The sequence below is a fragment of the Rhinoderma darwinii genome, chromosome 1, assembly GCF_050947455.1.
Source record: "Rhinoderma darwinii isolate aRhiDar2 chromosome 1, aRhiDar2.hap1, whole genome shotgun sequence".
Classification (NCBI taxonomy): Eukaryota; Metazoa; Chordata; class Amphibia; order Anura; family Rhinodermatidae; genus Rhinoderma; species Rhinoderma darwinii.
The window spans coordinates 397,178,266-397,204,494 of record NC_134687.1 but is presented as its reverse complement, the minus strand read 5'-3'; the positions used below and the strand labels follow the sequence as shown (position 1 = coordinate 397,204,494).

The window sequence follows — 26,229 nt, the reverse complement described above, 5'->3', positions numbered from 1 at the left end:
TCATGGCCTCCCTACACGGTGCTGGTGCTCTAAAATTCAGATACAGTCTGTTGCTATTTGCAACAAGTCAATATTTTGTGTGCCATAATTTTAAACATGATGCTTAGAATGCCTTATAACCATCACTTTTATAAGATTTTTTTTATTTACAGTTAGGTCCAGAATTATTTGGACAGTGACACAATCTTCATGATTTGGGCTCTGCATGCCACCACATTGGATTTGAAATGAAACAACTGAGATGCAATTGAAGTGTAGACTTTCAGGTTTAATTCAAGGGGTTGAACAAAAATATCCTGTGAAACATTTAGGAATTGCAACCATTTTTCTACCCAGCCTCCTCATTTCAGGGGCTCAAATGTAATTGGACAAATTAACATTATCGTTTATCATAAATCAAATGTGCTTTTTTTAAAATACTTTGTAGAGAATCCTTTGCAGGCAATGACTGCCTGAAGTCTAGAACCCATGGACATCACCAAACGCTGGGTTTCCTCCTTTGCAATGCTTTGCCAGGCCTTTACTGCAGTTGTCTACAATTGTTGTTTGTGGGTGGGTCTTTCTGCCTTAAGTTTTAAGTGAAATGCAGCTCGATTGGGTTGAGATCTGGAGATTGACTTGGCCATTGCAGAATATTCCACTTCTTTGCCTTAAAAAAAACTCCTGGGTTGCTTTCGCAGTATGTTTTGGGTCATTGTCCATTTGTGCGGGGAAGCGACGTCCAATCAACTTGCTGCATGTCGTTGAATCTGAGCAGAAAGTAAATCCCTGAACACTTCAGAATTCATCCGGCTGCTTCTGTCTTCAGTCACATCATCAACAAACACTAGTGACCCAGTGCCTATGGCAACCATGCATGCCCATGCCATCACACAGCCTCCACCATGTTTTACAGAGGATATGGTGTGCTTTGGATCATGAGCCGTTCCAAGCCTTCTCCATACTTTCTTCCTCCCATCATTCTGGTACAGGTTGATCTTAGTTTCATGCTGTTCCAGAACTGGGCGACTTCTTTATATGTTGTTTGGCAAAGTCTAATCTGGCCTTTCTATTTTTGAGGCTGATTAATGGTTTGAACCTTGTGGTGAACCCTCTGTATTTGCTCTCATGACGTTTTATCTTTATTGTAGACTTAGATACTGATACACCTACTTCCAAGAGAGTGTTCTTCACTTGGGTAGATGTTGTGAGGTGGTTTTTCTTCACCATGGAAAGGATTCTGCGATCATCCACCACTGTTGTCTTCCGTGGACGTCCAGGCCTTTTGGAGTTCACGAGATCACCAGTCTGCTCTTTTTTTCAATAATATACCAAACTGTTGATTCGGCCACTCCTAAAATTTGTGCTATCTCTCTGATGGATTTCTTCATTTTTTTTCAGCCTAACGATGGTCTGTTTCACTTGCATTGAGAGCTCCTTTGACCTCATGTTGTGGGTTCACAGCAACAGCTTCCAAATGCAAATGGCACACCTAGAATAAACTCCAGACCGTTTACCTGCTTAATTGATGATGGATTAATGAGGGAATAGCCCATACAGCCCACTAAATAGCTTTTGAGATAATTGTCCAATTACCTTTGGTCCCTTGAAAAAGAGGCAGCTACATATTAAAGAGCTGTAATTCCTAAACCCTTCCTCAAATTAGGATGTGAATACCCTCAAATTAAAGCTGTGAGTCTGCACTTTAAGCCCATATTGATAATATAACTGGATATTCAATATGTTTTGGTAAACAGCTAAAATGCCGAAACTTGTGTCACTGTCCAAATAATTCTGGACCTAACTGTATGTCTTAGCATTTATTAACTATACAATGTAATTGGACTTCTGTTCTTTTTTCGAACTATTTTGTATTTAACTTTGAACTTTTTTAAGAGCAAAATGAGAGATAAAATGCTATTTAATGGCTAATGTTCACATTAGAAAGAACTGCATATATTATTGGGAAGTCAATATTTCAAGTCAATACTTCACTAGGCATTTAATCCACCTTCCAACATTATAAGGCACAAGGTAGATTGTACTTCACCCATGAGAATTGAAGAACAGCTGCTGGTATTTTCAACACTTAGTCAACGCCATTATCATAAGAAAATTTTGCTGATTGTTCCACTAAATATATAACCTGCAAGACTGAAACATATGTTTATTTAAAGTACACAGGGAAACAAGGATTTACAGGCTACATCCCCTTAGTCCCTCTCATGAAAGATGATTTTAGTCTGACATTTCTCTTACTTTATCACCATGTGGTTGCTATGTAAAAATAATTGCAAGTTAGTCAGGTCAGAGTCATGTACCTTCCTGTGTCGTCTTTTCACGTATTATCTGCTGCGCTGAAATTGCAGACTACGGTAATATATTATTGCTTCATTAAGACACAAACTAAAATTGGTCAAGTTGGCTAGAATAAAAGTATCTAAACACCATTATTTTTTTTATTTCAATGAATCAATCAACCAAGCTATCTATCTATCTATATTAATTCAAATCGAGTAAAAACTTCTCTCCAAAGCTTAACTGTTTGCCCTGCAGACCTCTACTTCCTCCTAATTTACTAATAGGAAGTTATTATTGTCTGCCATGTTACAGATACAGTGGAGCTGCAGCCCGGTCACAGTCAGTTTTTGTACAAGCTTGCAAACTCACTTTACACTTTCTACTTATAGCTCTCTCCTCTCCCAGGTTAGTACATTGCTGTTATCACACCCTGCACACAGAGCAGGGAAAGTACCTGTCTGCTTGAATCAGTGCTGATACTGCAGTAATAACATGACCAACAGTAATAACAGCAGATATCAGAAGGAATGTAAAAGATTGCAGGTCTCTTCCTATGCTTTATTTAAAAAAAATTGCCAGAATTGCTGTTTTTATGGTCACCTTATGTCCCCTCAAAAAATTAAATACAAAAGTGATCAAAAAAGTCATTTGCACCCTAAAATTGTACCATTGAAAACTGCAGTTCGCAAAAAAAGTCCTTACGTCGCTCTGTGGATGGAAATTTTTTTTTTAGCAAATTGTTTTTTGTAGTAGTAAATCATAAAAAAAATATATGAATTTGGTGTCACCATTATTGTATTGACCTGCAGAATAAAGTTAACATGTCTTTTTTTACCGCACGGTGAACTTCATAAAAAGAAAGCTAAAAAAATAATGGATTTTTATTTCTGTTTTTCAGTACGTTATATGGTAGAAAAAAATGTAAAAAGCCCTCATACGGCTTTGTCGACAGAAACAGAAAAAAGTTATGACCCATGGAAGGCGGGGAGGAAAATTCAAAATTGAAAAAAATAAATAAAATAATGGCTGCATCGTAAAGGGGTTAACAAACTCTTTAGCAATATGAAATAGCTTTACAAGTTTTCAGGCTCCCTTAGGGTCAGTTTGCACGTTCTATAAATACTGTGGCTTTTCCACAACAACATTTGTTGCAGAAAATCTGCAGCAAATACAGTAGCAGCAAAGTGAACGAGATAAAATAAATCTCATCCACACGCTGTGTAAATAGTGAGCAGAAAAAAACGCTCAGAAATTGACTTGCGGTGCGACATTTTATTCAGCAGCATGTAAATTGTATTTGCATAAACACTGCTTATATGTTGCAGGTTTTCCCTGGGGGAGGTAAAACATATAGTTACATAGTTACATAGTTTGTACGGTTGAAAAAAGAAAACACATGTCTATCAAGTTCAACCAAGGGATGGGTAAGGGGAAGTAAAAAATTTCTACACATAGGAGCTAATACTTTTTTTGTTCTAGGAAATGATCTAAGCCTTTTTTAAAGCCATCTACTGTCCCTGCTGTGACCAGCTCCTGCGATAGACTATTTCATAGATTCACAGTTCTCACAGTAAAGAAGGCTTGTCGCCTCTGCAGGTTGAACCTTTTTTTCTCCAGACCGAGGGAGTGCACCCTTGTTTTTTGAGGGGGTTTTACATGGAACAGGATTTCACCATATTTTTTGTATGTGCCATTCATATATTTCTATAAGTTAATCATGTCCCCCCTTAGTCGTCTTTTTTCAAGGCTAAATAGGTTTAGTTCTTTTAATCTTTCCTCATAACTTAGATTCTCCATGCCCCTTATTAGCTTCGTTGCTCTTCTTTGTATTTTTTCCAACTCCAGGGCATCCTTTCTATGAACTGGAGCCCAAAACTGAACTGCATATTCTAGATGAGGCCCCACTAATGCTTTGTAAAGTGGTAATATTATATCCCTGTCCCGCGAGACCATGCCTCTTTTAATACACGACAATATCTTGCTGGCCTTTGAAGCGGCTGATTGACATTGCATGCTGTTATTTAGTTTATGATTTACAAGTACACCCAGATCCTTCTCAACAAGTGACTCCCCCAGTGTAGCTCCCACTAGGACATATGATGCATGCAGGTTGTTGGTACCCAGGTGCATAACTTTACATTCTTTTACATTAAACTTCATCTGCCAAGTGGACGCCCAAACACTCAGTTTGTTTAAATCCGCTTGCAATTCACGAACATCTTCCATAGTCTGAACTATATTACATAGCTTGGTATCATCTGCAAAAATAGAAATAGGGCTACTAATCCCATCCTCTATATCATTAATAAATAAGTTGAACAATAGTGGTCCCAGCACTGAACCCTGGGGTACACCACTTATAACCGGTGACCATTTAGAGTAGGAATCATTGACCACAACTCTCTGGATACGGTCCTTGAGCCAATTCTCAATCCAATTACAAACTATACTTTCTAAACCTATAGTCCTTAATTTACCCATTAGACGTCTATGGGGGACAGTGTCAAATGCCTTTGCAAAGTCCAAAAACACTATATCCACAGCGGCCCCTCTGTCTAGGCTTCTGCTCACCTCTTCATAAAAACAAATCAGGTTGGTTTAACAGCTTCTGTCCTAAGTAAAACCGTGCTGGCTGTCACTTATAATACTATTTATTGTCACATAATTCTGTATATAGTCCCTTAATAGCCCCTCAAACATTTTCCCCACAATTGATGTTAAGCTTACTGTTCTATAATTACCCAGCGAAGACCTAGAGCCCTTTTTGAAAATAGGAAACACATTTGCCCTGCGCCAGTCCCTTGGCACTATACCAGTCACTAGAGAATCTCTAAATATTATGAAGAGGGGGACAGAAATAACTGGACTAAGGTCCTTAAGAACTCTAGGGTGTAACCCATCTGGTCACGGGGCCTTGTGTACGTTTATTCTATTTAATTTAGCTTGCACCATATCTACATTCATCCAATTCAGTATATCAACAGCACTGGCAGCGGCTACATCAGCTGCTATTTCTTCTGTTGTATATACAGAGCGGAAGAACCCATTTAGTAACTCTGCCTTCTATTGATCCCCTGTGACCAACTCCCCATTACCACTATCTAGGGGTCCTACATGTTCAGACCTTGGCTTTTTTGCATTTATATGCTTGAAGAATTTTTTGGGATTTGTTTTACTATCCTTGGCCACCTGCAGTTGCTGCATTTTTTTGTGGTGGGTTCACAGCGATTTCACGGCAAAAAACACAATTCAGAAAAAAAAAATCTTATACTTACCCAGGAGTCTGTGTTTCTTCCTCCAGGCCAGCCTCCTGGGATGACGTTTCATCCCATGTGACCGCTGCAGCTAATCAGAGACTATAGCCGCGGTCACATGAGTTGAAACGTCATCCCAAGAGGCCGGCCTGGATGATGTCAGAGGGCCGGCCTCCTGAGATGATGTCTCATCCCACGTGACTGCTGCTGCAGCCAAATTGTAGGCTGCAGCGGTCTCCTGGAATGAAATGGCTAAGTGCTGTAGTTTTTCGCAGTGGACATTCCGGGGGCGAAAAACTGCACCATGCTGCGTTCTCTTACGCAGCGTAACTGCCCTGTGTGAACTCAACCTTACAGAGATGGCTGATTAACCATACTTAGCAAGGGTTGTAGGTTATATATGGGACACAGTACCTTTCTTACATTTCTTGCAGCTCAATAATATAATCATTTATAATCATTTATGTGATGATACGAGAGATTATATTGTTAGCCTATTTTAAGAATATTATCCATCATAGCTCAACTAATGCAAAATTGCTAAATAAATGTATATTCCTGGCAGCTATTTACTTATTGCCTATATAGCACCAACTAATCCTGTAAAGCTGTACAAAAATGGTCATCACACCCCATGAGTTAGTCCCTGTGCCCAATGACTAAATACACAATGTTAAATTATTCTGTATTTCTCTATATCTCAGGCTTTACAATGAAACTTCTAAATTTGTGAAAATTACATGTATTTTCTTTCTCTTCATGTATTTATTCCAAGGACGCCAGTTATATATACTCAAACATGAGTAGAAGCTAGTTACTTCCTCCACACCAATGTCACTTATGAACTACACTTCACAGAATACATTGATACTAGACTATGTTTTATATTCTACAGGCATAAATTTAATTAAACATATGCCTCTACACAGCAAGAAAAGTGTGAGTGTACTTTCAATGTGATTGACTCCCAGGAAGAGCTGTTTGAGTGATGGTGTTGGATTTTTTAAATGACCAGGTGATATCAAAAAAGTTACATAGGAGCTAATATAGCTGACATTGGTGGTCATCAAAATCTTACGTTCTGTCCCAGAAACCAAAAATTAAAAGTACAGAGCACAACTGCCTTGTTAAAATTCTCACAAAGCCTCTTTAAACATTGCTGGGTGTGGATAGTATAGAGGCATTTTTATCCATTTCCATTCATGAAGATTTTTTTTCATTAATATTTTGAATTTTGTAATACTATATAATACTATATTTACATATGCATTTTCTATCTCTTTGTTAATTTACCCAGATACAGCGATAAGTATGCTACATCACAACAATACAGACTTGAATAAGGTAAAAAGTTCTAATCGGGAAAACCCTCATAGAATGAATTTCAAATACTCTGCTGATATGGAGCAGCTTCAGGCTACAATAAACAATTCCGAGCACTGCAGACAGGAAATTGCTTACCACTGTAAAAAGTCTCGAATTCTACATAAGCAAAGTAAGTTATAGTAAGTTATTTTGTTTGCCACAGCTTAATGGACTTTAAAATATGTTTAATCCATAAATATTTATGCTTTAAGAAGCAATAAAGTATTCACATATGCTGAAAGAAATTTTGCTTTCTTGTCAGGATTGTCGAAGGAGCAAAAGTTTTATTTTACTGGTGGAAGTAACAAAAACTTTTCTGGTGTATTGAGGGAACGTGTAAGCACTAGATAAAATTGTCATTGCTCTATTCCTTCCTATAGTATATTACTTTCAATTTCATGATATTCTCACTGGGACTGTATGTGCAGATGTGGAATGCATGTTCCATCCAAGAAAGTCATAGTATAATATAAAGGGATGTCTACAATCTTGGAAATTTGTCACAAATTCTAAACTACTATCATTTTATAGAGATCCAAAATGTTTCGAGACTATATGGGTAGCTGTGAAGAAGTAACCTTATATGTTCTATATGGGCCATTTTAAAGAATTTCCTGAGAAACACGTGCCCCTGGACGATGCTTCCTGCTTATGTGAGCTTTGAAATCTAAACTTCAAACCATTAATATACAATATTAGAAGGAGTTTGACAAGCATGACTTTCAGTTAGATGAAGGGAAGTGTTGATGGACTGTGTTAAGATAACTATTGGTAGAGCCAACAAAATAACTGGTACAATTTTGGTTCAAGCTTGAACAAACAAACAAAAAGACAACAACTCATAATCCTGATAATAAAAGTATTCTTGCTTGTTGAGGGCTAGATGTAGATGTTTATGTATAATAATACTTTTATTTCACTCTTATGTCCAGGACGCTGAGATATGGGAAGCTATTTGGTGGGATCCTGTAGAGCTGTTTTCGCAATCTCTGTACCTGCAGAACTAAAATGTGAAAAACAAAAATACTGGTGGTTTTCATTCCCTAAAGATAGGGACTTAGCAGAATATAAAAAATATAAGTACAAAAAATATTTCAGAGACACTAGTTTGTCAGGGAATTGAATAACCATCAACCATGTCAAAGCAGGTACAAATGGAGTTAACAGCCCTACAGTGTAAGGACCTCACTAAACAAATCCCCATATCTCACCTTCCTGGACTTCTATATGTATGAGAGTTTGATATCGGTCTAAACTGAAATCACATTTGAACTTTTAGTTTTGAAGCTTAAATAGGCTTTAGATCTTCCAGCTTAGCAATTTCCACAGAAAATACAGTTTCTCCAGAATGTATTAATATTGAATGATTAACTTAAAAATCTGTTTTAAAGGATTTTGTAGGTTGGCTGAATCCTTTATAGCCATCTCCCAGTTTAAGTTGAAAAATAGGGAAAGACTATAAATGGCTTGTAACAATTTTAGAAAATGCTGATCTACATACTTTATAATATCCTAGAAAAAAAATATGAATTCAGAATACAGGCCATTTACCACTCTAGAACTCTTGATACAAAGTAATAATAAGTAGAGATTTTCTTTACTGTATATCAAAAGAGGAAATGCCCTTTCAAACATGAACTAAGAATACCATATCTAATTACAATGGGGCAGATGTCGAACATTATGGTCCTCCTTCCTTCTCATTAGCGGTATAGGGAGAAATACATCTATATTGAAAATAACAGTTTTATTATATGAGGTTATTCTTCATATGCAATTCAATAATGGACATTTCAAGCCGTAAATAATTTATTACATTACAAATGGCATATAAATTAACTTAATTACAGACACATTAATTTTAATGAACTTTCTCTTGAGATTCATATGCTAATATACCTAACCACAATCAATTTAACTAGAAGAAGCAGCTTTACTACTACTTTAATTCCCAGACCACGCAAACTGAATATGAAAACCTGCTCGGAGATAAGAATAGAGAAACCGCAGCACACATTTCTTGAGGTATCAAAAGAGTGTCAAAAATATTTATTCCACCATAATAGACAGCGACGTTTCCACCCTTAGTGTGACAAAGACCCAGACTAAGGGTCGAAACGTCGCTGTCTATTATGGTGGAATAAATATCTGTTACGCTCTTTTGATACCTCAAGAAACGTGTGCTCTATTGTTATGTAATGCCGGGGTAGGGAGACAGACAGGTGAGCCCTAATCTACCCGCTACTCAGTACCTGCCTACTTGTAATGGCCCGTCCTAGGCGACGGCGTACAACTGGGCGACGGTCCCTACCCTCACTATGTGCACGACAGACAAACAGACAAGGGTACACAGAAGCTAGGGGAACGGGGCAGTTGCCCACGGCAACACCGTGAGCAGCAAGAGTAGTGAACGAGCCGAGTCAAAATAGGAGTGTACGAGGTACCAAACGCAGAGCAGGAGAGTAGTGAACGAGCCGAGTCAAACCAGGAGTGTACGAGGTACCAAACGCAGAGCAGGAGAGTAGTCAGTAAGCCAGGGTCTATATGGAGCAAAGGACAAAGTACAAGCAGCAGCAGCAGTAGAGCCAGGAAACAGACAGAATCACAGGCAAAGGAGGAGCAGGAAGTAAAGGTATAAATAGACAGAGGGCAGGAGCTAGCTCCGTCTGGCCAGGCTGTGATAGGCTCTCCCACTCCTCAGCCTCCCAGCCTGATTGGTAGAAGGAGGGGTCACTCGATCAGACTTAGGAGCAGGTGCAGACTGACTAACCAAGGGCGTCGACACAGAAGCTGTGTCTGGCAGATCCTTTACATCTTATGTCTATATTTGGAGTTCGACTTGGCTTCGACCTAATACTGTGTGCACCCCACATATACCTGAATTTTGAAAAACCATCTTCCATATAACGACTGGGACTGTGATGTGCTGCTATTTTCTCTTTTTTTTTTTTTTGCCTGCCCAGAGATGTTAGTGCTAAATGAGGAATTTTTTTTAAGGCTCTGTACAAATGTCTTCTTACTCTTGCATCCCCCCTATATATACTGTATAAATGTATATTGTACATTACAGGTAGGCCTTAACTTATCACATTTTATGTATAGATACAGTAGTTGACGTAAGTTAAATGGAAAGGGTGCTACACATTTCAAAACCACAAAAAAGTATGCATTAAAGGGTTTTCTGGGCTCTCCCAAAAATTCCCATTTATTTCAAAAAGTGTAAAAATATCAAATTATAAAATACTAAACTTTTTCATTTTGCACCATTCCTGCACCGCCAATCAGATCTTGTTTATTTTTGCAGCATAAAGACATGTGACAATTCATACTGATGTCACCACTGTGAACAGTAATGTGTATGCTGCCGCAGACATGTCTCTAGTATTACACGTCATTGTGCTGCCTAAGTAAACAAGACCTGCGGGCGACAACAGTACCAGCAGCATTAGATCAAATTATGATTTAAAAGGAAAGTATATTACACTTTGGTTTTTTTATCTGGAGCTGAAAGGTGTTGATTTTTCAGAGAAATTTATTTAAAGAATCCTTTTTTATTTTTTTTTTATTTTAAGTAATGGAAGACATCAGTAGAAAGAATAAAATGTATGGGTATACATTTGCATAAACTTGCACAGTTTGCATTTAGTTATTTATTTATGAAGAAAAATAAAGTAACAAACCTTAAATTACACAGGGCATAAACTAGGTATAAACATACAGTATGTTGCAAATGTATTCACCCCCTCCCCCCATCACCACCACCACCTTCGTTTTATTGCCTTTAGATCTTGAATTAAAATAAATTTTAAATTTTATTTTATGTAATGGACGTGACCAAATTGTCTAAATTTTTAAAGCGGAATAAAAAAAAGAATAGCTTGTTTTAAAAACAAAGTTAAATAAATAAAAACTGAAAAGTTCTGAGTGCATATATATTCATCCCCTTTGCTATAAAACCCCTAAATATGTTCTGGTCAAACCAATTAACTTCAGAAGTTACATAATTAGTGTAATAAGGTCCACCTGTGTGTAATCAAACTGTCACACGTGTTCAGCGGGTGTGTCACTGTGCGTGACCAATGACAGCAATGACATTGGCACACACTCTGAACACGTCATCGGAAGTACTTTTAACAGGGAGAATTTTTCGGCGTGCCGTCATTAGCCCCAATAACCCCTGAGGACGCTACAGCGAAACATGTCGGGGGGGCTTTTCTCAATTTTAATTACATGCCTGGCTGCTAGATAAACTGTTAGACAACTAGGGATCGGCTTCTGTATTTGCAGCCCTTGTATTTAGTCCGGGTATCCATTACAATAGGTGTCCCACACCCATGCACATTTCACTAACTGTGCTACTATTTCTGTCTAGCGGCATGCATTGACAATTTTAATTTCATATGTGTGTTTTGTGAGTTTGCTCTATATGGTATAATAAAGAATTTTATTTCATTTCTATTTGCCATATGATAGTTGGGAAACAGAGCTTATTTGCCTTAGGGTATTTAGTTGTTAGATAACAGCTTATTGTGGACCTATTGACAGATACTTCCATCTCCGCTGTTGATCTTTCCTTCAGTGTTATTGTTGGTCTTTGTTAAATCTCTGATAAATTCCCTGCTTGCCCGATCTGTAAGTTTTGGTGGGCGGCCTGGTCATTTCAGGTTTGTAGTTGTGCTATATTCTTTCTATTTTGTTATAATGTATTTAATGGTGCTCCATGGATGTTTAGTTGTTAGATATTACGGTGTGCCCGCCAACTACCAAGGGTCTTCTCCCTATATGTGTTCACAATAAGCTGTTCATTCTGTAGAGTAGGGCTTTATGGAAGAGTAGCCAGAAAAAAAATGCCATTGCTTAAAGAAAAACATAAGAAATGGCAATTTGAGGTTGCCAAACAGCATGTGGCAGACTTCCCAAACACATGGAAAAAGTTTCTCTGGTCAGATGAGAATAAAATATTTTTTTTGGGCCATTATGGAAAAGACTATGTAAGGCACAAACCTAACACTACTCATCATACCAAGAACACTTTTCCAAAATGAATCATACTGTAAGGTTGCTTTTTATCGACAGGGATTGGAAAACTAGTCAGGATAGAAGGAAAATGGATGGCAGTAAATACAGGCAATTCTTGAGTAAAAACCTTTTTCAGTCTGCCAGAGATTTTAGACTTGGACCAAGGATCACCCTCCAGCAGGACAATAACCCTAAATGTACTGCTAAAGCTACCCTGTGGTGGTTTACGGGAAATATTTAATGGCCTAGTCAGAGCCCAGACCTCAATCCAACTGAAAATCTGTGTCATGACTTAAAGACTGCTGTACAACAATGTAGTTTCTAGATGTGCTAAGACAGGTGTCGGCAACCTCTGGCACGCGTGCCACAGATGGCACATGGAGCATGGTTTGCTGACATGCCCCTCTCCTTCAGTATCCAGGGCTGAGAGAGTGGTCCTGCATTATGTGTTTGGCGGCACTGAACACCAGAAGAGAGCGTGGCGCTACATTGTGTGTTTGGCGGCGCTAAACACTGGGTGGTTTTGTGTTGTGTTCCTTGCAAGCAAAAAATGCAGCACGACTCTCTATCCTGGTGTCCAACCCAGCCAAGATGGAGTTAAGTAGCCACTCTGCCATTGAAATCACAGGACAGATGTATCCTAAAAAGATTGAAGATGTTCAGCACTTCCTCTCTTTAAAATTTCGGATTTAATGTAATTTTTAAAATAGGTTCAACAAGTAGCCGCTCTCTCCTGTGTGCATCCCCCAAGCTGGTGTTCAGTAGCCACTCTCTCATGTGCAGCCCCTCAAGCTGGTGTTCAGTAGCCACTCTCTCATGTGCAGACCCCTCAAGCTGGTGTTCAGTAGCCACTCTCTCTTATGTGCAGCCTCTCAAGCTTTTGTTGAGTAGCCACTCTCTCATGTGCAGCCCCTCAAGCTGGTGTTTGGTAGCCCTTCTCTCTTATGTGCAGCCCCTCAAGCTGGTGTTCAGTAGCCACTCTCTCTTATGTGCAGCCCCTCAAGCTGGTGTTCGGTAGCCACTCTCTCTTATGTGCAGTCCCTCAAGCTGGTGTTCAGTAGCCACTCTCTCTTATGTGCAGCCCCTCAAGCTGGTGATCAGTAGCCACTCTCTCTTATGTGCAGCCCCTCAAGTTGGTGTTCAGTAGCCACTCTCTATTATGTGCAGCCCTTCAAGCTGGTGTTCAGTAGCCACTCTCTCTTATGTGCAGCCCTTCAAGCTGGTGTTCAGTAGCCACTCTCTCTTATGTGCAGCCCCTCAAGCTGGTGTTCGGTAGCCACTCTCTCTTATGTGCAGTCCCTCAAGCTGGTGTTCAGTAGCCACTCTCTCTTATGTGCAGCCTCTCAAGCTTTTGTTGAGTAGCCACTCTCTCATGTGCAGCCCCTCAAGCTGGTGTTTGGTAGCCCTTCTCTCTTATGTGCAGCCCCTCAATTTGGTGTTCAGTAGCCACTCTCTCTTATGTGCAGCCCCTCAAGCTGGTGTTCGGTAGCCACTCTCTCTTATGTGCAGTCCCTCAAGCTGGTGTTCAGTAGCCACTCTCTCTTATGTGCAGCCCCTCAAGCTGGTGTTCAGTAGCCACTCTCTCTTATGTGCAGCCCCTCAAGTTGGTGTTCAGTAGCCACTCTCTCTTATGTGCAGCCCTTCAAGCTGGTGTTCAGTAGCCACTCTCTCTTATGTGCAGCCCTTCAAGCTGGTGTTCAGTAGCCACTCTCTCTTATGTGCAGCCTCTCAAGCTTTTATTGAGTAGCCACTCTCTCATGTGCAGCCCCTCAAGCTGGTGTTTGGTAGCCCTTCTCTCTTATGTGCAGCCCCTCAAGCTGGTGTTCAGTAGCCACTCTCTCTTATGTGCAGCCCCTCAAGCTGGTGTTCGGTAGCCACTCTCTCTTATGTGCAGTCCCTCAAGCTGGTGTTCAGTAGCCACTCTCTCTTATGTGCAGCCCCTCAAGCTGGTGTTCAGTAGCCACTCTCTCTTATGTGCAGCCCCTCAAGTTGGTGTTCAGTAGCCAATCTCTCTTATGTGCAGCCCTTCAAGCTGGTGTTCAGTAGCCACTCTCTCTTATGTGCAGCCCTTCAAGCTGGTGTTCAGTAGCCACTCTCTCTTATGTGCAGCCCCTCAAGCTGGTGTTCGGTAGCCACTCTCTCTTATGTGCAGTCCCTCAAGCTGGTGTTCGGTAGCCACTCTCTCTTATGTGCAGCCCCTCAAGCTGGTGTTCGGTAGCCACTCTCTCTTATGTGCAGCCCCTCAAGCTGGTGTTTGGTAGCCACTCTCTCTTATGTGCAGCCCCTCAAGCTGGTGTTCGGTAGCCACTCTCTCTTATGTGCAGCCCCTGAAGCTTGTGTTCAGTAGCCACTCTCTCTTATGTGCAGCCCCTCAAGCTGGTGTTCAGTAGCCACTCTCTCTTATGTGCAGCCCTTCAAGCTGGTGTTCAGTAGCCACTCTCTCTTATGTGCAGCCCCTCAAGCTGGTGTTCAGTAGCCACTCTCTCTTATGTGCAGCCCTTCAAGCTGGTGTTCAGTAGCCACTCTCTCTTATGTGCAGCCCTTCAAGCTGGTGTTCAGTAGCCACTCTCTCTCATGTTCAGCCCCTCAAGCTGGTATTCAGTAGCCACTCTCTCTTATGTGCAGCCCCTCAAGCTGGTGTTCGGTAGCCACTCTCTCTTATGTGCAGTCCCTCAAACTGGTGTTCAGTAGCCACTCTCTCTTATGTGCAGCCTCTCAAGCTTTTGTTGAGTAGCCACTCTCTCATGTGCAGCCCCTCAAGCTGGTGTTTGGTAGCCCTTCTCTCTTATGTGCAGCCCCTCAATTTGGTGTTCAGTAGCCACTCTCTCTTATGTGCAGCCCCTCAAGCTGGTGTTCGGTAGCCACTCTCTCTTATGTGCAGTCCCTCAAGCTGGTGTTCAGTAGCCACTCTCTCTTATGTGCAGCCCCTCAAGCTGGTGTTCAGTAGCCACTCTCTCTTATGTGCAGCCCCTCAAGTTGGTGTTCAGTAGCCACTCTCTCTTATGTGCAGCCCTTCAAGCTGGTGTTCAGTAGCCACTCTCTCTTATGTGCAGCCCTTCAAGCTGGTGTTCAGTAGCCACTCTCTCTTATATGCAGCCTCTCAAGCTTTTATTGAGTAGCCACTCTCTCATGTGCAGCCCCTCAAGCTGGTGTTTGGTAGCCCTTCTCTCTTATGTGCAGCCCCTCAAGCTGGTGTTCAGTAGCCACTCTCTCTTATGTGCAGCCCCTCAAGCTGGTGTTCGGTAGCCACTCTCTCCTATGTGCAGTCCCTCAAGCTGGTGTTCAGTAGCCACTCTCTCATATGTGCAGCCCCTCAAGCTGGTGTTCAGTAGCCACTCTCTCTTATGTGCAGCCCCTCAAGTTGGTGTTCAGTAGCCAATCTCTCTTATGTGCAGCCCTTCAAGCTGGTGTTCAGTAGCCACTCTCTCTTATGTGCAGCCCTTCAAGCTGGTGTTCAGTAGCCACTCTCTCTTATGTGCAGCCCCTCAAGCTGGTGTTCGGTAGCCACTCTCTCTTATGTGCAGTCCCTCAAGCTGGTGTTCGGTAGCCACTCTCTCTTATGTGCAGCCCCTCAAGCTGGTGTTCGGTAGCCACTCTCTCTTATGTGCAGCCCCTCAAGCTGGTGTTTGGTAGCCACTCTCTCTTATGTGCAGCCCCTCAAGCTGGTGTTCGGTAGCCACTCTCTCTTATGTGCAGCCCCTCAAGTTTGTGTTCAGTAGCCACTCTCTCTTATGTGCAGCCCCTCAAGCTGGTGTTCAGTAGCCACTCTCTCTTATGTGCAGCCCTTCAAGCTGGTGTTCAGTAGCCACTCTCTCTTATGTGCAGCCCCTCAAGCTGGTGTTCAGTAGCCACTCTCTCTTATGTGCAGCCCTTCAAGCTGGTGTTCAGTAGCCACTCTCTCTTATGTGCAGCCCTTCAAGCTGGTGTTCAGTAGCCACTCTCTCTCATGTTCAGCCCCTCAAGCTGGTATTCAGTAGCCACTCTCTCTTATGTGCAGCCCCTCAAGCTGGTGTTCGGTAGCCACTCTCTCTTATGTGCAGCCCCTCAAGCTGGTGTTCAGTAGCCACTCTCTCTTATGTGCAGCCCTTCAAGCTGGTGTTCAGTAGCCACTCTCTCTTATGTGCAGCCCCTCAAGCTGGTGTTCAGTAGCCACTTTCTCTTATGTGCAGCCCCTCAAGCTGGTTTTCGGTAGCCACTCTCTCTTATGTGCAGTCCCTCAAGCTGGTGTTCGGTAGCCACTCTCTCTTATGTGCAGCCCCTCAAGCTGGTGTTTGGTAGCCACTCTCTCTTATGTGCAGCCCCTCAAGCTGGTGTTCAGTAGCCACTCTCTCTTATGTGCAGCCCCTCAAGCTGGTGTTCGGTAGCCACTCTCTCTTATGTGCAGTCCCTCAAGCTGGTGTTCGGTAGACACTCTCTCTTATGTGCAGCCTCTCAAGCTTGTGTTCAGTAGCCACTCTCTCTTATGTGCAGCCCCTCAAGCTGGTGTTCAGTAGCCACTCTCTCTTATGTGCAGCCCTTTAAGCTGGTGTTCAGTAGCCACTCTCTCTTATGTGCAGCCTTTCAAGCTGGTGTTCAGTAGCCACTCTCTCTCATGTTCAGCCCCTCAAGCTGGTGTTCAGTAGCCACTCTCTCTTATGTGCAGCCCCTCAAGCTGGTGTTCGGTAGCCACTCTCTCTTATGTGCAGCCCCTCAAGCTGGTGTTTGGTAGCCACTCTCTCTTATGTGCAGCCCCTCAAGCTGGTGTTCGGTAGCCACTCTCTCTTATGTGCAGCCCCTCAAGCTGGTGTTCGGTAGCCACTCTCTCTTATGTGCAGGCCCTCAAGCTTGTGTTCAGTAGCTGCTCTCTCATATGTGTAGACCTTCCCAAGCAGAGGGCGAATACTTATGCACATACAAGTTTCTGTTTTATATTATTGTTTGAAAGTGCAAATTTTTTTTATTGTGGCAAAAAGTGGTAGGCATGTTGTATAAATAAAATGGTACGACCCCCCCAAAAATCCATTTGAATTCCGGTTGTAATGCAACAAAACTGGAATAACACCAATATAAAAATGACAGTTTTGCTAGACCGGTTTTTATATATATTTTTGAAATGTCTTATTTAAAAAATAATTTGTATTAAAAATAGATGATAAATAGACTGTGGTGGTGGTTAAGCTGCTGCCTTGCGTCAATTCTGTGCCCTGCTATACCAGTTGTGTAATAGTAATCAAGGTAAAAGCATAGATAGAACCATTTGTTTGTACTGCTTGTTCCATGTAGAAAAATCATTATCCAGATAGATCAATTTTAAGTAACTTTTTTGATTGTATAAAATGGCGTCATATTAAACAATCAATAACATAAATTAACAGTTATCTAGCTGGGTAATGATTTTTCTGCATGGAATGAGTAGCTCGACAAATAGTCCTATCTTTGCTTTTACCTTGAAGAAAGAAGAGCAGACCTATAGCTGATGATTAGCCTACACCGCTAGCCATAACATTGAAACTACTCACAGGTGAAGTGAATAGCGTTGATTATCTTGTTACAATGGCACCTAATAAGGGGTGGGATATATTAGGCATCAAGTGAACAGTCAGTTCTTAAAGTTGGTGTGTTGGAAGCATAAAAAATGGTCAAGTGTAAGAATCTGAGTGACTTTGAGAAGGGACAAAATGTGATGGATAGACACCCGGGTCAGATAATCTGCATAATGGAACGTATGGTTGGTTGTTCCCAGTATGCTGTGGTTAGTACTTAACAAAAGTGTTCCGGGGAATGACAACCGTGAACCGATGACAGGGTCATGGGAGCTCAAGGTTCATTGATGCGCATGGGGAGAAAAGGATAGCTTGTCCCGTCTGGTCTGATCCCACAGAAGAGCTACTGTAGCACAAAACTGGTGAAATTTTTTTTGGCTTTGATAGAAGTATCTAGGAACACACAGTGCTTTGCAGCTTGGGGCGTTTGGGCCTGCATAGCTGTAGATTGGTCATAGTGCCCATGCTAACCCCTTTTCAACCCCCTGAAAGCACCAACAATGAGTATCAGAACTGGACCATGGAGCAATAAAAGGAGGTAGCTTAGTATGACAAATTAAGTTTTCTTTTACATCATGTGGATGGCCATGTATGTTGCTTACTTGGGGAAGAGATGGCACCAGGATGTACCTTCGGATAAAGGCATGCCGGCGGAGGCAGAGTGATGCTCTGGGAAATGTTCTCTTGTAAAACCTTGAGTCCTGGCATGTATGTGAATGTTACTTTGACACACACCACCTACCTAAACATTGTAGCAAACCAAGTCCACCCCTTCATGGCAGCAGTAATCCCTAATGTCAGTGGCTTTTTTCAGTATTATAATGTGTCCTGCCACCCTGCAAAAATTGTTCAGAAATGGTTTGAGGAACATGATAAAAAGTTCAAGGTGTTCAATCCAAATTCCCCATATCTCTAACCAATTGAGCATCCGTGGGATGTTCTGGAAAATCAAGTCCTATCCATGAAGGCCCCACCCAACAACTTACAGGACTTAAAAGATCTGCAGCTAAAGTCTGGGTGCCCAGTACCTCAGGAAACCTTCCGAAGTCTTGTGGAGTCCATGCCTCAACAGGACAAAACTGTTTGGGTGGCACAAGGGGGACCTAATCGATATAAGGCAAGTGTTTTAATGTTATGGCAGAACGGTGTATAGTGTATAACAATTAAGCTTATATATGATATTATCATGTGTAATTTCCTACATGAAATATATAGCTGACCAATAAATATACTAGTATAATTAACTTATTTTATTTATTTATTTATTTATTTTTCATAAAGGAAGACCCATTTTCATGACCAATACTAATTGCAGAGACCAGTTTAAATTAAATTTAGTTGAACTGAACACCAATTCAATTCCTACATGTTTATTTAATTTGACAGAAAAGAGTCATCTGGAGAAGAAAAACAAAGCATGGGCGAGAGTCCGCAGTAGAAACGCATACCGTAAATGGTTACAGCACTTAAAATGGAGGGCTTTTTTCCAGTGGTTATGGTTGTAATAAAAATTTAAATATATAATATTGTAGGGCTATGAAAATATGTTTTATAATATTAATTAATTTGATAAAACAAATACTTGTATATTTTCAGGGATGACCTTTTAATTTTAGACCATTTGAACATAATCAATTCTAGCAATTCTTAATAAAAAATAAAAAAAGATAAAATAAAACATAGAAAAAGTAAATCAGATGAGATACATTAAACCTACCAACGTCTTCTCTACGGCAACAGAAAAAAAAAAGAAGAATATTATCAAATCTATGGTCATTTTAATCCCAACATAGTTTGTTTTGTAGGTCAACAATTCTGTGTTGATTAATTTCATAATACATATTTTTAGGGGCAAAGCCCCGTTTGTCTCCAAATCTCGCTTTCCATCACACATCCATACAGTTACTAAATGAATTCATGCTGTCTGCAGTCACCACTAGGTGGAGCTTAGGAGCTTGCTGAAGACAGATTTATCATTGAATTAATGAGGAGCTATATAAATCAGTCTTCAGTAATCACCCACTAGTGTTTGCTGCAGCTGGTCAAAATGTTATAATTCAACTCTATTGCTGTATGTAGAGAAGCAGATAATTGTGGTTCTATAACAGAAATGGACTTCCGGCCCCTATAAAGATATATTATTAAATTAATTACTATAGTACAGAATTTTGAGCCTAGTATGTATACTTTTTTTTTTAATTTCGAAATCAATTAAAGGAGGTAAAAACCGTATACAAAAATATTATATGCTTTCATTATTCATGTCTTGTTTGCATGTAATGCCATATTATAATTTTGCCAAATCCAATTTGAATGCTTCTCAATTGTAAAAAATATTGCAGAAAATAGATGTATTGCTATTACGCTTTTTTTTCACCTTTAATTTTAAAATGCAGACGTGAGCTTCTTAAGATAAATGATTCTAATATCATGCCTCAGTGAGTATGCAAACTCCTGGTGCTGTTTTTCACTAATAAAAGTAAAATATATGACAATAATGAAAAATGGGGATATTTGCAGAACAACTTAAAATAAATCTGCAATGTATTGGGGAAGGTTGTAAATGTAACTATATATTTGAGGATACACTATGCACCCTAATATACCCCTCTTAAATCATAGTATATAGTGTTATTTAGCATTTACATAATGTAAACATGTATGAATTCAATGTATGTGGAGTTAAAGAAATCACCCAGTCAAGCGATCAAATACAAATAGCCAGTAATTATTTTTTTTTACCAAAAAGACTTCCATATGCATTTTAAAGTCTTTGAACAAATTACCAATGATACCAACTTGTGGGGGAGAGTTCCATAGTCTCAGTGCTCTTACAGTAGAGAACCCTTGCACTACTGATCATAAAATTGTGTGCTTCTGAAATTTATTCAGTCTTTATCTGCTATGCTTTTCCCAAAGCCATTAAAACACATTTCATGTGTGGTCTGATAAGTGACATATATACATTTATAAATAAAGTATCACTTGTTCCCCTGAATCGTATGAAGTGCTGCCTATTCCTTTCAGAGTTGTCCATTAAAAAGGGCCTGGAGGTTGAGGTCCTGAGGCATGCACCTGTCTGTCCACTACTGTATAGTCCTGCTTGTGTTTGAAATTATTTTTACATATATATGTGTGTGTGTGTGTGTGTGTGCGTGCGTGCGTGCATGTGTGTGTGTGTGTGTGTGTGTGTGTGTGTGTGTGTATACACACACACACATTTGGATTATAATTGATTCTCTATATTAATCCGGGACTTTCTCAAAATGAATTTTTCTAATTCAGTCAAAGAACTAAAATCTTAGTAAATCCACATATAAAAATCCACAATTATGTACGAGTATGCAATACAGGTTTCACAAGATGAATGTAGAGTTGCCATAGTACAAAATTTTGGTCTCTGATTGCATGTTTGTTTCTAGATCTATGGTAATAACTTCACAGGCAGTTGTTGCCTTGCTAAATACAGTAGGGTAGACAGATAGATAGATAGATAGATAGATAGATAGATAGATAGATAGATAGATAGATAGATAGATAGATAGATAGATAGATAGATAGATAGATAGATAGATAGATAGATAGATAGATAGATAGATAATGAGATAGTAGATAGATAGATATGAGATAGTAGATAGATAGATAGATAGATAGATAGATAGATAGATAGATAGATAGATAGATAGATAGATAGATAGATAGATAGATAGATAGATAGATAGATATGAGATAGATAGATAGATAGATAGATAGATAGATAGATAGATAGATAGATAGATAGATAGATAGATAGATAGATAGATAGATAGATAGATAGATAGATAGATATGAGATAGATAGATATGAGATAGATAGATAGATAGATAGATAGATAGATAGATAGATAGATAGATAGATAGATAGATAGATAGATAGATAGATAGATAGATATGAGATAGATAGATAGATAGATAGATAGATAGATAGATAGATAGATAGATAGATAGATAGATAGATAGATAGATAGATAGATAGATAGATAGATAGATAGATAGATAGATAGGTAGGTATGAGATAGTAGATAAATACATATGAGATAGTATATAGATAGATATTTTTTACGGTAAATATAATTAGAATTTTGATAAGTCATGTTAGCTGAGTCAGCTATCAAATATGTTATATTTTATGGAGATATAAATATGCTCACAAAAAAATATAAAAGTATATTTTTACTCTAGGCAACATCCCCTTCACTTGGTGGGTTGGACGTAATAATCAGACTCATACTTATTGGACTGGTTCCTTGCCAAATGTAAACAAATGTGCATGTGGACTTGAAGGAAATTGTGTGGATTCCCAACATTATTGCAATTGTGATGCTGACAAAAGTGAATGGTAATATCCCTATCCTATGAAGACTGTAATGCAATTGTTTCTAGCAATATACATCGCTAAATATAATAATATATTGTATAATTAATATATCTGCATTACAACCATCTGGAATTTAGCACAATTTTAGTAAACTTTGATGCATGTAATCTAATATTGCATTGTTATATTTTCTAAAGGGGTTGTCTCATGAAGATTAGGGCATATAGACATTAGAGAGTGGGGCCCCCTGTATCTTTGTGCCAGAGCAGAGGGCCACTCTATTAGCAGAAAAGTCTGTCTGGCCATGACTTGCCCCGGCAAAATCAACTGTTTGCTATGGGTGACAGAAACTGAAACCACTGTTATCAGGATTGGAAGCTCCAATCTGAAAGTAGTTGCCTCTGGTGAGACATCCCCCTTAACCAAATCAATTAGTTATTATATGCTGTATAGAGCTTTATGAAATAAAGAACATTAGATGAGATTTGACGGAATTCATTTTAATTCAAATAAATCTAGTAACATTTTTACATTTTCAGGTCAAACGACAAAGGATTCCTGTCCAATAAAGATCACCTACCAATGACCCAGATTGTGATTACTGATACTGACAGGCCACATTCAGAAGCTGCTTATAAACTTGGTCCTCTGCTATGCTGGGGAGATAGTAAGTACAGTCCAATGTGTTCTATGCTTACTGACCTGGTAGATGTTTTATTCAAGATATTGAATCGACTACGCTATTGTTTCCGCTAAAAAAAACGGAAACCTTACGTAACGGAAACAAATGGAAACCAACTGCAACGGAAGCATTGCCATTGAAGTCAATGGTAATGCAAATGGAAGCTATGGTTTCCATTTGGCTTTCCGTTCATCAGTTCCTCAGACAGAAAGGTTGAATGTAACCCATGAACGGAAGCCCAACGCTGATGTGAACAAACCCTAACTATATGACCCAAAGTATCTCTGCTGAAGCCCAATCAGTGATTGTGTCATCAATATTTTTTCTTGGGACCCAGAGCAGGAACTACCATCTCATGCTTTATGTTTTCTTCATAAAAAAAGGCAATTAGTAAAAAGAAATACAATAAACGTTGAACATGAAATAGCCTGTAACGTTCTGAGTAACATCCCTTAACACTTGAATGATCTTTTGGTGCTGCATTGTGCAGGGCAGCATCATTTTTGAGCTCACTGCAGGACAGAGGTGACACCTGTGGTCTTGGTACCCGAGACAGCTAGGCACCATCTAAAAAAAGGCAAAATGGATTTTAAACAGTTTTTGCCTTCTTTATTGCAATGTACACAGTGCTGCTTAGGTCCCAGTGATGACATAACAGATCATGTGATGGTATGCTGTCACTGTGTCAGAGCTGCAAAGTCATATTACACCCAGCACAGATTTGGGATAGTTGTCTCAATATCAAGATTTTTTTCTCCTTTAACTATGGCTGCTATGTCACTCTGTTAAATGAGAAATACATAATGTAGTGTAAAAATCATGTCCCCAAAAATCCTTTCTTTCCTTTTTGGGGACATTCTGAGACAAAACTATATATGAGCCAGCATTATACTAATTAAAAGCAAGATCAAAAAATGGAGGCAGTCACTAACCCCACACATGCAATACATAAGAAACACTAATGCCACCTAAATATTTGTGTTTCTTATGTATTGCATATATGTGGGTTTAGTGACTGCTTACAGTTTTTTGTTCTTGCACTCCTCCTATTTTGCCCTGGGTGATTTTAACTAGCATAATGCTGGTTCCTACCATCCCCAGATATATGAAGGTTTAGTCCCAGTTCTGGGTGTATGAGCAGCGTTAGGGACCCACCTTATAGAGGACGCCTTGTCGTGGCAGGTGGCCTCACACAATTTGATCAAAGTGTGCGCTAAGTACCTCCCTATTGGAAGTAGATTTAGCATTAATGCATATTTATTTATATTTAGTGGTTTAGGTGACATTAGTGTTCGCAGTGTGCTGTCACCATTTTCTTGTGTGCTGTATAAATTTGCAGTCGCAGGCGTTTTTGCACCTGCATACATGTTTTGTTTCGTTTTGCTGGAATGTGCTGATCAAACTTTTGTGTTTCTTATGTATATATATATATACACATATATGTATAATTTTTTTTTCAATTAAAACAATAAAGTAAATCCATATATAACAAAGTTTTGCAATCCCACACAAACCACACAAGCTAACCCCTAACCTAAATTCTGCTTTATGAATGCTTTATGATTAATAAACAGACAAGAATGTGAAAAAGTCATTTTTTTCTACCTATCTAACTTCACATGCTTAAAGCTTAATTATATGAAAAGTCAGGGATAGAGCATATAAATTGGTACATAAAGGAACCTCTTTTAGTTTAAAAAAAAACTGAAAAATGACTGTACTAGACTAAAAGTTGAAAAAGTTATAGCAATTAAGTCAGCACATATGAAAAGATGATAAACTCTGCTCTTATACCAAAAGTACCTCTGTCATTAAAGAGTTAAGTAAATGGATTGTTTACGTTTGTTAAAATCCATTTGATTCTTGAATTGTAGCTTTCTTACTGAAGAATTCAGAATAATTATAAGCCACTAACTCAAAATACTTACTAAAGATACAAAAAGTCGATTAGCATTTCCTGACCTTGGATATTGTGTGCTCTATAGATTATTCATTTTAGAATTTGTAATGTGTAGAAGAGATAATAGACAACCGACCAGTAATTTGAGATATGTAGGTAGTATTTGACAGTAAAGAGTATGTGCACGTATGTTGAAGAATGTAAAAAAAAAAAAAAAAAAGCTTTTATAAATTGCAATTTTTTACTAACTATAAGCCTGTAACAAATAAACCTGGGACATTACAAATATTAATTACAATATTAATAGAAAATAATTGGAATTACTTCTTTGGCACACAATAGTGCTATATTCTAAAACATTGGCAAAAGAAAATAAAGACTGACCCAGTGATAACATTAGTGAGCTGCAAATTCCTCGATAAATAAGCCATAAAGTGAATTTTAACCTTTTAACACCATTGAATTTTTAGGTCCAAAATCCTGTGCTGATTAATTTGTTAGAATTCCTTGATAATAGTCAGAACCCTGTTTTTCTGATACACAGTTCCAAATCCTCTACATAATCATAGATTTAAAACATAATGCTCTGGCTTTCTGCAGCTACCACCCAGAGGAAGCTTAGGAGGAGCTTTACTGGCATCTGGATTGGGGTGGTTTTTGAAAAGTTTTAAAAAGTTTAATAAACTTTATAATAAATAAATAAATAAATATAAAATAAATAGTACAAGAAAATTGAAAAACCCACTTTTTTCCCTTACAAAATGCTTTATTATGAAAAATAAAGTTAAAAAGTCAAACATATTTGGTATCAACGCGTCCGTAATGACCCCAATTATAAAACTATTACATTATTTACTCCCCGCAAGGTGAACGCCGTAAAATCGAAAATAAAAAACAGTGCCAGAATTGCTGCTTTCTGTTCATCCTGCCTTCAAAAAAATTTGATAAAAAGTGATCAAAAAGTTGTATGTACTCCTAAATGGTACCAATAAAAACTACAAGTCGTCACACACAAAAAAAAATCTCTCATACAGATATGTCAGCAGAAAAATAAAAGTTATGGCTCTTAAAATATGGCGACACAAAAACAAACAATTTTGAAAAAAAAAGTGTTTTTACTGTGTAAAAGTAGAAAAACATAAAAAAACTATATCAATTTGGAATCGCAACAATCATAACGACCCGCTGAATAAAGTTATTATGTTATTTATACCATACGGTAAAAAGCGTAAATTTAAGATGCAAACAGAATGGCGAAATTCCAGATTTTTTTCTCTCCCCTCCTAAAAAACCTTCTTAAAAGTTAATCAATAAATTATATGTACCCCAAAATAGTGCTATTAAAAAATACAACTTGTTCCGCAAAAAATAAGTTCTTATACAGCTACGTCGTCTGAAAAATAAAATAGTTATAGCTCTTTAAATGCGACTATAGAAAAATTGCTTGGTCATTAAGGCCTAAAATAGGCTGGTCAATAAGGGGTTAAACACTTTTTAGTACATTATATGGTACATTAAATGGTACCATCAGAAAATACAACTTGTCTCGCAAAAAACAAGCCATCTGTCACGCCTGTGGGGTATTTGGACCCAATAGGCCACTCCGCCGTAGTGGAGTAGCAGCTGGCCAAACTACAGTCATTAACAATCTCTGTGGTAAGAATACCTAGGAGGATGTTCAGACAGATGCTCGGAGTAGCAGACACGTGGTACAGGTGATGCTTGAAGTGGCAGATGACACCAGACGCTGCAAATGTACCAGACATGTCGGATAACACCAGACGTGGCAGATGATATCAGACATGGTGGATGATATCAGACGTGGCAGATGATATCAGATGTGGCAAGTGA

The 26,229-nt window shown here is 39.1% G+C and overlaps 1 protein-coding gene across 1 annotated transcript in view; it reads left to right on the top strand.

Annotated features, from left to right (window-relative positions):
* CNTNAP4 (contactin associated protein family member 4) overlaps positions 1-26,229 on the top strand; it is a 334,655-nt gene that overhangs the window by 252,694 nt on the left and 55,732 nt on the right. The window contains exons 13-15 of the mRNA XM_075828837.1: positions 6,832-7,029; positions 21,661-21,817; positions 22,336-22,463. Of these exons, the coding sequence (XP_075684952.1) occupies positions 6,832-7,029; positions 21,661-21,817; positions 22,336-22,463 (483 nt within the window). The remainder of the gene's footprint in view (positions 1-6,831; positions 7,030-21,660; positions 21,818-22,335; positions 22,464-26,229) is intronic.